This window comes from Gossypium raimondii, chromosome 9, assembly GCF_025698545.1.
Source record: "Gossypium raimondii isolate GPD5lz chromosome 9, ASM2569854v1, whole genome shotgun sequence".
NCBI lineage: Eukaryota > Viridiplantae > Streptophyta > Magnoliopsida > Malvales > Malvaceae > Gossypium > Gossypium raimondii.
The window spans coordinates 4,632,488-4,645,933 of NC_068573.1; the positions used below are offsets into that span (position 1 = coordinate 4,632,488).

The 13,446-nt window shown below is 28.4% G+C and overlaps 1 protein-coding gene across 1 annotated transcript in view; it reads right to left on the bottom strand.

Annotated features, from left to right (window-relative positions):
* Positions 1–8,782: 8,782 nt before the first annotated feature.
* LOC105797400 (wall-associated receptor kinase-like 2) overlaps positions 8,783–13,446 on the bottom strand; it is a 97,065-nt gene continuing 92,401 nt past the window's right edge. The window contains exon 3 of the mRNA XM_052621133.1: positions 8,783–9,416. Within this exon, the coding sequence (XP_052477093.1) occupies positions 8,826–9,416 (591 nt within the window). The 3' untranslated portion in view covers positions 8,783–8,825. The remainder of the gene's footprint in view (positions 9,417–13,446) is intronic.

Consider the following 13,446-nt stretch of genomic DNA (forward strand, 5'->3'; position numbering starts at 1 on the left):
CAAAGTCTTTTGATAATTTTTAACTTATTTTAATCTTTGAATTCATAAAAGCAAAAAAATATCATATCAAAACTTCTATTTTAATTTAATATATAATTTACATAACTCACATAACTTACAAAAGTCACATACATACATAACTTACATAACCTACATAATACATAACCTACATAACTTATATAACTTACATAATACATAACTTAAATAAATACATAACTTACATAATACATAACTTATATAGTACATAACTTACATAATAACTTACATAGCTTATATAACTTACATAACTTATATAACTTACATAATACATAACTTACATAATTTACTTAATACATAATCAACATATATTATATCTTAACTTACATAATAACTTACATAGCTTATATAACTTACATAATACATAACCTACATAACTTATATAACTTACATAATATATAACTTACATATCTTTTATAATATATACATAACTTGCATAATTTACTTAATACATAACTTACATTGAGAAAAATATTAACTTACATAATAACTTACATAGCTTAGTTATACTTATCCCTAAATCCTAAACCCGTGCAATTTTTTGTCAACATCAGACTTAAAGAATTAAGAAATGGACCGGTCTTGGATGAATTTGTCAAGGGTAAGCAACGGTTATCGGAATAGAGTGGAAGTAGAGATAACATCGACGACAAATAAGAAATTTTGCCCCTTCCAGAACAAAACTTAAACGATAATATCCCTAGTACTAGTACACAATTTCAATGGGTTCGTCAGGATATGGATGAAGATATTTACGAATAATGATGTAGTAAGATTTTACGATTGTTTAATTATATGTAATTTTATAATTTAAATCTTGGTCTTATTATATATTTCAACTATTTTATATGTGTTGTTATTGTTGTAATTAGTTATTAAGTTTTCAACTATTTTATGTGTATTGCAGATAAAATGCCTAGAAGTAAAATTCTAAGGGGAAGCATTGTTCAAAATGATCCAAACTCGGCAGAAACAAATAGTACTGAACAACAGACAGTAATTGGATCTTTGAATATTCCGATTACACCTGAGGATCCTACAAAAGTTCAAAGTAATTTTACATTTAATTTACATGCGTGTTGACTTATAATTGATTTATTTTTCAAATTCTTATATTATAATATACCATTTGTAGCTGAAAATGGTGGGACGCGCAGAGGTCGAGGACGTACGCTACTTAGAGAGTTATACGAGTTAGATCCAGTCGAGTGTGTCAAAGTTGGACGAAAAAGTTTTGGTCAGCCTGTTGGATCAGAAGCTCGGCTTTTAGCAGGATACATGGGCATTTTAGCACGAAATGCAAATATGTTGCCTATCAACTACGAGTCATAGCATCAAATGCCTGATAGCAACAAAAACCAAGCCCTCGATAATATTAAGGTAACAAAATGTTAATGTCATCTGTAATGCTTGGGAAATAGTTTCATTTATATTTACTTTATTAACTTGTGTTTTTTGTAGGCGAGGTTTGCTTTAAAGGTCTTGGATGCTTATGTAAAGAAGGCATTGGGAAAAAGATGGAGAGACCATAAAGTAATTTCAAGAAATACTATTATAAGACAAAAACAACCCTTGATGAGAAATTGCAAAATGTCCCGCCAGGTATGCTGAGGTACCAATGGGAAGATGCGGTTAGATTTTGGCATTCGAAGAAAGGCGAGGTATGACATACTTCCAAACTATTGTAATTATTTTGGTTTATAGTATTTACTATTTATGTACTAAAAAAATCATAACGTAGGATCGTGAACGAGTTGGAAAAAGCAACAGGCAGAAACAAAAATTCACTCACACAGCCGGGTCGAGAAGTTTTGCATGTGTAGCTGAGCGGAGGTATTTTTAATTTTTTAATATTGCCAAATATGTATAACTTTCCATTAAATAATATTTTTACTACTATATTGTAGGAACTGTCGTCCGATCAAAAAGTTGGACGCCTTCAACTTTTTGAAATTACACATAGGAAGAAAGATGGATCTACTATGAATCCTGAAGCTGGTGAAATTATGGAACGTTTACTTAATACGATTTGACTTGTTTTAGTTATTTATAGTGTTTATTTTCTAATGGTTTAATTCATTTCTTGTAATGCAACTATTGTTGTGTTGCATTTGTTTTTTTAATATATATTATGCTTCCTAACTATGTGATTTATTTATTAGGAAAAACTAAAGGATAAAAAGCGAGTCTGGCGATTGCTTCTAGTGATAGTTCTGTTCATCTTGAAGACATTGATAACCGGCTTATTATCAAAGTTTTGGGTCCCGAAAGGTATGGTCGGGTTCGATTTCAAGGATCTTTTGTTAGCCCAACCAAATATTTTGGATCCATTTCATGACAATACATGGCTTCGGGGAGTTAGGCTCAAGCTGAAGTTCAGAGGTTAAAAGACCAAATGGCTCAGATGCAAGCGACCACAGTTGAGGTTCAAAGGAAATATGAAGAACTCCAGCTACAACTTAAAGGAGAGGCAGCAGCGAGGGAAGCAGAGGCGGCAGCGAGGGAAGCAGCGGCTGCAGCAAGGGAAGCAGAGGCTGCAGCGAGAGAAGTAGAGCAGAGCAGAAAGTACGACGAACTCCAACAGCAGCTTCAGAGTATAATGAAGATGTTTCAACAAGAACTTCATTGTCATAGTGTATTGCATAAATATTTTTATCATTTTAACTTTTAACATTTTTGCAAAAATAATATGAATTCACTTTTATTTGTTGATATTAATATTATTTTATTCGTTTAATTTGAAATATTGTATAAATTTATTGCTTTTGGTTGGTTTAGATCTGGTTGCTTTTGATTTGTTGCTATAGGAGGGCTGAAAAAAAGAAAAATTTTATATAAAAAAATCCCAAAAATAGTGGCGTTTTTTATAAAAGCGCCGCTAAAGAACATTTCTTTTAGTGGTGTTTGTGAATAAAGCGCCGCTAACAATCATGTTCTTTATTGGCGTTTTTTCTGAAGCACCGCTAAAGAACATGATCTTTAGCGGCGTTTTTTTTTTGAAGCGCCGCTAAAGAACATGATCTTTAGCGGCGTTTTTTATCAAGCACCGTTAAAGAACATGATCTTCAACGGCGTCTTTTTCACAAGCGCCGCTAAAGATCATGTTCTTTAACGGCGCTTGAAAAAAAAAGGCCGCTAAAGATCATATTCTTTAGCGGCGCTTAAGAGAAAACGCCGCTAAAGATCATGACCTTTAGCGGCATTTTTTTTCAAGCGCCGCTAAAAAACATGACCCTGCAAACGTTAGCGACGTTTTCGTTAGCGGCATTTTTTGCGGCGCTTGTGGAAGCGCCGCAAACACCTTTAGTGGTGGTAAAAAGCGCCGCTAAAGGCCTAAAAAAACGCCGCTAAAAACCTGTTTTGATGTAGTGATTGCCTACACTTTGGTTCATCATGTGCCCACCCGACCCATTTTAGATGTTCATTTTACTATTTACTTTGAAAAAGAATAATCATCCCAAATATTTATTAATGTTTTGAAAGAAAATTCTGTCTATCCAATTTATTGATGATGCATAAAAATAATTCCTTAAAATTTTACTAATATATTTTAAAAATAATTCTTTTGTACATATTATAAATGTGAAAGGGTACGATACTCATGTTTGAAGTCATGCTATACTCAATCACTTACTAAAACCAAATTAAAACAATTAAATTTACAATAGTGGCCATAAGGCACTTTTTAATTTCACTTCTAATATATAAATGTGAAGGCTTTTCTTTCTATAATGAAAATGAAAATGTGAGATAATAAAATAATATCATCTAGACTTAAATTAAAAGTAACAAATATTTCACTCTTAATATATAAAAGGTATTTATATTGAGCTGCAAAATTAAATTTCTTTATTAAAAGACTTTTATCTAAATTTTAGGTCTAATTCAAACAAATTTAAATTTAAATTGTACAATAGATGAAGATACTTGTTAATTTGAATTAATTCTTTGTTTTTTAATCAATCAAATAGGTATATAGGCTATGGATGCCATTTGCGTTTATGAATGGCTTTACCCCATATTGAGGGTTGGGTTGCAAGTCACTCTAAACCAAGGTTTAGTATAGCAGGTGCTATGGATTCCAAAAGGGGATGGAATTGTAATATTTCCACATACTTCTTTACCACAGGCAGGTTCTTGAGATTCTGCTGCTTGTAATATTGGGCACAAGAGGAAGAGGAGTAGGAGGATGAACTAACGCGGTAACTGAAAACCCATTTGCGTTGTTATTTTGTTTGAGGGGAATGAATGAAGATTTAAAGAAACAAAGGATGTTTGAGTGAGAAGCAAATGAAAATAATTTGCTCACACTTTCCTTGAAGTTCCAGTGTAAGTGCATTTGATTTGAGAATAATTCATTAATTTGCAAAGACTGTTGGATACAATTTTCCAGCTACACGTAAGACGTCTCCATTCAAAGAAATAAAAGGGAGAGTCGAGCCTTGACCCCTAATTTGTTTTATATTCCTTCAAATATTTTTACAATAGCATTAAGAAATAAGGATAATTTATGTTCCTCCTTCAAAACTTATAAATATTTCAAATCATATTGTAAAATAGAAAGCTTGATATTATAGATTAAATAAATTATTTTAAAATTTTATTAGTTAATATTAATTTAATTATATTAACAAGTGGATGAAAGAAGTGATAAAAAAACTTTATTTAAAATGAAGATATATGTGATTATAATCAATTTTAATTAATTTTGTACTTTATTTTTATATAGATATATTTATATTAATTATTAAGTTTATACAATCCTAGTTGTCTATAAAGCTAGAAGGGAGGAGATAACAAAGAGTGAGCATTATCCTTAATGAGCGATAGCAAAAGTGATTGTTCTTTACAATAACTTGAGAAGAAATTCCGAGGAATGTCACTTTTGACGCTGCTCCTATGATTAGAGGTTTCACATTTATATTTATAGCTATTCAACATAGTTAGTATCATAAGTCTAAGGATTATTTATGTTACCGATATATGTGGGTATTTTAGACATTTAAGTGAAATTCTCAATAAAACTCTTAAGTCAAGTTATATTTTATAATTTTTAATAATCATTAATATTTTATTTTCTATATTTTTTCTAAGTTTAGGTAACTTTTACATTTCTTAAAAATATTTTAATAATTTAACATGTCACATCAACATGCTTTCGCATGGCATACTATATGCCAACTTCTCATGACTTCCGTAAATCATGTAAACAACATATAATATTTAAATTAATCAAGAATTTTGATTTTTTTACTTAGTCTTTTTACCATTTAATTGTATATTAATATTTATTACTTTATTAAGAATTGATTTTTAGGTAATTTTCCGACAAAATTGGTATTGAGCTCAATAAAATATATTATATAAGCATAGATATAACTTCATTAAAATCTGTGAAGAGAAAACGTTATTAATTTGTCTCAAGTCCCTTTTTGAGCATATGAGAAATTTTGTAGATAGAAGTTGAATACAATTTTCTTTTTGGTGAATTACAAGAAGAGAATAGAGCTCGAAGTGACTTAAATCTAGACCGCATTTGGAGCAATAAATACTTTAACCATTAAACTAACATATGGAATTTGAATACGATATTTTGAAGTAAATGTCAACTCTTTGGAAAATAAAATTTCAAAAATTTCCGAGTCATAATCTTTTGTGGAATGGAAAAGTATACCCACAAAATGATCGAAAAGGCTTTGGGCCACAATTAAATCAACATCATTAAATTGTTATACCAAATTAAAGAGGAATAGTCTTTGTCTTAAATTAAACCTCTGAAATTAGAATAATTTGATAAATTTTCTTTGCAATTGTTTGGAAATAAAAACAAGCTGGTATCATTATCAACAAATATGGACCATAAGAAGATTCATTCCTTTTATTATATATTATTCATACTAACAACATAGAAATTTCCATAGAAATACTTTGATCTTGTTCTCAATTACGTATGCTTAATTCTTGATTTAATATTTTAGGTTATTAATCTATATTGATGTGCTTAAATCAGAGGAGGAATAGACCCTATATAAAAGTATATCTAAAGTAAAAATAATTTGAATAAGTAATAAATAAATAAAATAATGACTAAAACAATACTCAATACCAGAAAAATTAGCATGAAAAAGTAATAGCAAATGAAGCTACAATTAATATAATTAAAATGTACAGATGACATGAGCAAAATTAAAATAATCATAACCTTATTAACAAAATGTAGAATAAACACACCACTATACACATGAGTTGAATATAATCAATATAGCATATAGTTGGTAGTTAATCCAAAAATCATTATGTGATTGAATTTAATCCTTCACTGAGGCTTTGTTTGTTTCATTAAGAATGGCTTTTACAAAATGATTTCTTTGAAAAAGTTAATATTTTCGGTGTTTGATGATTTCTTGAAAATATTTCATAAAAATTGTTTTCAATGAAACAAACATACATTTGAGATTTATGATAAAGAGCTTAAATATGAAAATGCGAATTGATTAAATAGCGATGTTAAGGTGAAATTATAATAAATAATAAATCTTCATGATGTTAAGGATTAAATTGTAAACTTTGTGAAATTTATAATTGAAACAAGAGAAGTGATATGCATGAAAATATGTTATGTGAAATAAGATATTGTAATGAATTATTTGATTAAAGTGCTTATACGATGAAAAATAAATCACATGGCAATAGGGACTAAATTGAAAAATATACAAAAGTTTAAGCATGAAACAATTTAATATGTGAGTAAGGAAATTGTGATAAAACTTTAATGAATGTGTTATGAGATGATGAAATATGCATAAAGTATTGTAAAAGTGAAATTGTCGAAAAATATGAAATTTTTATGATGATAAGAATTAAATTGTTAAACTTAAGAAAATATGTGGATGAAATAATAGAAGTGAAATACATAGAAATTTGATATGTGAAACAAGATATTGAGATCAATTATGTAATTAAAGTGTAACAAGAAAGAAAATTAATTTATTATGATTTATCATGAATATTGAACTTTTATGACAAAAAGGAGCTAAATTAAAAAGTTATGAAAGTTTATATAAAAAACGTTTGATAAGTGAAGAACGTAGTAGAGGATGTAACATTCTAGTGCTTTTATGAGGGTGTTACAATGAATATAGCCTTATCAATTTGGAAAATGTATTACGAGCAAAAAATTGGGAACACATTTTACGGTAATAAGAGGGTAATTTTACATTGACCATCCTATTTTACATGAAACAAACATCGAAAAAGGCTGAAAATATTTTCTGTAAAAACTTTTAAGCTAAAACAAACAAAGCCTAAAATAATTTTATTAGTTAATATTAATTTATAAGCTTGATATTGTAGATTAAATAAAATCATATTTAAAATTTTATTAGTTAATATTAATTTAATTATATTAACAAGTGGATGAAAGAAGTGATAAAAAAAAACTTAATTTAAAATGTAGATATATGTGATTATAATCAATTTCAATTAATTTTATACTTTATTTTTATATAGATATTTTATATTAATTATTAAGTTTATACAATCCTAGTTGTCTATAAAGCTAGAAGGGAGGAGATAACAAAGAGTGAGCATTATCCTTAATGAGTGATAGCAAAGGTGATTGTTCTTTACGACAACTTGAGAAGAAATTCCAAGGAATGTCACTTTTGACGTTGTTTCTATGATTAGAGGTTTCGCATTTTTATTTATAGCCATTCAACATAGTTAGTATCATAAGTCTAAGAATTATTTATGTTACCGATATATATAGGTATTTTTGACATTTAAGTGAAATACTCAATAAAACTCTCAAGTGAAGTTATATTTTATAATTTTTTGATTTTTAAAATCATTAATATTTTATTATATATATATATATTATAAATTTGGGTAACTTTTACATTTTTTAAAATATTTTTACAAAAATGCTTTCAGATGGCATATCATATGCCAACTTCTCATGACTTCCGTGTAAACAAATATAATATTAAAATTAATCAAGAATTTTGATTTTCTACTGAGTCTTTTTACCATTTAATTGTATATTAATATTTATTACTTTATTAAGAATTGGTTTTATGTAATTTTCCTGACAAAATTGATATTGAGCTCAATAAAATATATTTTATCAGCATAGATATTACTTCATTAAAATCTGCGAAGTGAGAAAACGTTATTAATTTGTCTCAAGTTCCTTTTTGAGCAAATGAGAAATTTTGTAAATAGAAGTTGAATATGATTTTCTTTTTAGTGAATTACAAGAAAAAAATAGAATCCTAACAACAACGCAACTTAAATTTAGATTGCATTTAGGGCAATGAATATTTTAACCATTAAATCAACCTATGGAATTTGAATACGATATTTTGAAGTAAAGGCCAACTCTTTAAAAAATAAAATTCCAAAAATTTCCGAGCCATAATCTCTTGTGGAATGGAAAAGTATATCCACAAAATGATCGAAAAGGCTTTGGGCCACAATTAAATCAACATCTTTAAATTGTTATACCAAATTAAAGACGGAATCGTCTTTGTCTTAAATTAAACCTCTGAAATGAGCATAATTTCATAAATTTTGTTTGCAATTGTTTGGAAATAAAAACAAGAAGGTGATTGGCTCATCTTGTTTTTGGTGAGAAAGTAAAATAGCAGCCAACATGCATGCATTTGTTTTGTGGAAATTAAATTAAAACCAAGGAGGTCTCATTATCAACAAATATGGACCATAAGAAGATTCATTCCTTTTATTATATATTATTCATACTAACAACATAGAAATTTCCATAGAAATACTTAGATGAATTCTTGGGCAACCACAAGACTCCACCAGTGTGACAAATACAAAAGCCAAAGGCTATCAACCAAGATAAATTGTTTCAGGAGTGTTGGAAAGTAGAAAGATGAGTTCAACGGAAAAGTTACACTGTCGGTTGGAATTGTCCTGGACATTGAACTACTAGGATTGGTATCCCATGAATGGATCATGTCATCTATTTCAGATTCTTCATCACCACAGTCTTCAATAACAGTTCCACCTGAAGCTTTAATCAACTCCAGCTCCATTACTACTTGTTTCATGGTGGGTCTTTTCTTTCCATTAAGATTCAAGCATCTTTTTGCTAGCAGAGCCACAACCATAATCTCCTGCTCTGGACCATCCTTTACTACCATTGGATTGAGAATGCTAAATAAGGAATTCTCCTGCATTGAATGCAAAAAATAAGATACCAAGCTTTTCACTTGCTCTGATTGGTTTGCGGAGATGGGTTTTTGTCCTGTTAAAAGCTCAATAAGAACAACTCCAAAGCTATAAACATCACTCTTCTCTGTAAATTGATTTGTTCGAAAATATTCGGGATCCATGTATCCAAAAGTTCCTTGCACCTGAGTGGTTAAATGTGTCTGTTCAAGTGCAACTGATCTTGAAGTTCCAAAATCTGATACTTTTGCCCCATATTTATCATCCAAAAGTATGTTACTAGATTTTATGTCTTGATGATAAATAGGAGCAGAAGCAGCTGAATGCAAATAGAACAAGGCATTGGCAATTTCAATTGTAATTCGTAAACGCATTTCCCATGTCAATGGTAATTCTTCATTTTGGTTATGAATGAGATCGTATAATGTACCATTTGGGATGAACTCGTACACCAATAGAGGAACTTCAGCCTCTAAACAACACCCTAAAAGCTTAACCACGTTCCTGTGATTAATTTGAGATAAAATTACCACCTCTTTAATAAACTGTTCAACCTTCTTTTCATCAAATTTTTTTTCAAAATCTATTCTATTTTAAACAAAATATTTCATTTACAAAACCATAAAAACTTTAAAAATAATTAAATTTATTAAAAATTATATGTTAATTATATTTTAATTTGGTCTTCTTTGATTCTTTTAATAGTACAATGGTTAGATTAATTCATTTAATAGTAGAGGGACTAATTTGGTCAAATTCCTATAATAGGGACCCTTAGATGCTTCATCCATATAATGCAATAGATATTAAGTAATTAATGCATGCTGTGTATACATTTCTGGCACTATAGATGTTTAAGGATTTTTACCAATAAAATATGCATAATTATCTGCAAAAGTATATATTATTTTAGAGATTCATTTCAACGGTATAAAATTAAAGTTGTTTTACTCTCCTTCGTATCTTTTTGTACGGTTAATATTTTGACAATTCAACCATTGAATTTAATATTTTATTCATATAAATCATTCATGTCAAATTTGATATATATTAAAATTTCCAACTTTTGTTTAATTAAAAAATTCAACCGTTGAATATATATTAATATATTGAGTATTGTAGATCAATATGATAGAAATATCAAATCGATTTAAAATTTACATGCATGACAATTATAACCATAAATTCAACAGTTGAATTATTAAAATATTAATCGTATAGAGAGATACAAAAGGATGTAAAACAACTTTCATTTTTACCGTGTAAGTGGATTACTCCTATATTTTTATACAATTATTTATATATATATCAAAATTTTACATACTTTATTAAATATGATTTTTTTCTTGAATCTTCAACTAATTAGTATATTTTAGTCATGATATACCTCAACCAATAATAACTAAATTATGATATACTAACTATGTGAGTGAAAAAAAAACTTATGTAACCATTTATTTTAAAAGATATTGATATATAAAAAAGATTCGATTGAAATAGTAAAGTTAAGTAATAGCTACTAAGGTTTTTGTTAAAATTTTATTATACTCATTTTCTAGATTTTAGATAAAATATAAAATGATAAAATACTCTCATAATAATATTTATTCTTTTATAAAAGTAATAGATTTTCATAATGTTTCAATCGAATCGAGACTGAGTTGATGGGTGACACCAACTCAAGTAACCCTTTAAAAATAATATTAATTTAAGGTACACCGATAATGGAATCGGAAAAAATTTTATGGAATAGACATATTTATTAAAAGCTTATATAAGAATTAAATGAATCACTTGTTGAAATGATAAATCTTCAATCTTAAAATTTTTCGTTGAAGGTTCAAATCTCACCATCTTAAATTTATTATCGATTTTATATAAAAATTTAAAAGATGTGAATACCTTTAAAATAATGTAATTTAATTTGTTAAATAAAAAAGATAATATAGATATAAGAAAAAAATGTCCTTAAACAAAACATTAATTCATACCTTCGCATAACGTCAAATAAATGCGAGTATCACTATCACATGCACATAGATGATTAGAGCTCAACCATGACCAGCAATATTCACCATCGAATGTACAAGAAGTGTCCCAACCATCATTCAAATAGCATTCTCCAAATAATGGTGTGCCCCATTGCAGTTGTGTTGGGACATGCGTCCTACTACTTATATCAGAATCTTCTAAATCATAGTCATCAGAAATCAACGAAGCAAATCCACATGATTTTTTCTTACTATAATCACTAGAATCAACCCTACTACTCATGTTTATGTAGAATGAACTGAGACCCTGAGGGAAAAAAGTAAGACAGCGAGCAACACAGGAAGTCTTGTTATTAATCTTACAACTTGGTTGCAAACATCTACCCAACAAATTATCTGTTTCATTGCCAAAAATAGTAACCAAATTACCACAACCTGAAGACCAAAAACTGTTGTCAGAAGTTGAGTAGGAAAAGCGGGTGCCAGTTAGGTTGAGACTCATCCCATTGTGATGGTTCTTTTGACAGTTGAAGTAAGTTATTGGATGGTTGACCTTGATGGTGCCGTCCAAAAAATCAAAGTCCAGTATTTGTAGATTCGTGTCATTTATGTTTAAGAAAGGAACTTTTCCCCCGTTAGCGGTTTTGTTGCAAATTACTTCAAACCAATTGCCAGTTTCATAATCTTGGTCCTTCATTCTAAAGGGGTAGTGAAAAGTAACATTTCCACAGGACCATACCTTGTAGGTGTTGACGATGATACGTCCTAGTCCTGGTCTTCCGCATTCTGCGGATTTAGCAAAAAAGGAGTAAATCGTAAAATCTACTAAATATATGTACATCCAATTAGGGGCGAGTAAAGCTCGATTAGATTTGAAAATATCAAAAAAAAATTAAATTTCAAGTTAATCGAATTGAGATATTCAAATTATTAGAGTCAACTCGAATAAGTAATTCGAGTTTCAAGTTCAAATCGAGCTGAATTTTACAATTAGAATAATTCGAATAACAGATTGGTGTACATATCCTTTATGTCAATGTTAAGTTTGAAAATGAGCAAATTGGTCTCTCTCAACAAAATTTTAAAATAATTCAAAATAATTTTCAAAATTTCAAAATATTTTTAAATTTCAAAATATTTATAAAAAACCAAAATTTTATTTTTAAAAAATTATAAGAAATTCTGAAAATGCATAAAGAAAGTTAAAAAGTAAAAATTTTCTAGATTAATAATTTTGGGACCTAAATAAGTTAATTAATGATTCAAGTTTATCATACTAAAGTATTTTTAATTTTTCTTTGAAAAGTTTTCAAATATATATGGTTTCAAATTTATGTGCTTTAATAAGGAATTAGTTATATTGTAATAATATTTTAATTTGACATGTTTAATTTTTAATTTAAAATCAAAAATTTCGACTCAATTAAGATAATAAAATAGGACTTGTCAACTCGATTAACTCAAATTATATATATATAACAAATATGAATCCAATGTGTCCCCGATCTCCCTAATTAAGTGAACAAATTAGTAAACTACACCTTTCTGCCTCTTTCAAAATAATTAATAATTTAACATAAACACTTTAACCCTTGAATAAATGTAAAATTACATTTTAACTCATCTAAAAATAATAATTTAATTTAATTTATTCTCATTTAACTATTAATTCAAGTTTTTGGAATACAAAACTTTTAGGTATAATTTTTGAAAGCCAAAATATTAATATACAAAATGAATGATCCTAAAACCCCTTTTTAGAACTTATATGATTCTAAAGACTGATTTTAAACAATTAGCAAAATCTATATATTAACTGAATTAAAAGAAGAAGAATAAAAGCCAAGCAATTGAAGTGACAGCGCGTGACTGACCTCCGTCACCGCAATAGGTGGAATTCCAGTTGAGCACGGCAGGAACATGCGTAGTTCCAGTATTGATGCCAGTGGGTAATGGGTAAGCACTACGGAAAGAGTACTTGCTAAAGATGAAAACGTTATTAATTTGTGTCAAGTCCCTTTTTGGGTAGATGAGAAATTTTGTAGATAGAAGAATACGATTTTCTTTTAGATGAATTACAAGAAGAGAATAGAGCTTTAATAGTAATGCGATTTAATTTTAGACTGCACTTGGGGTAATAAATACTTTAACCATTAAACCAACATATAAAATTTGAATACACTATTTTAAAGTAAAGGCCAACTCTTTGGAAAATAAAATTCCA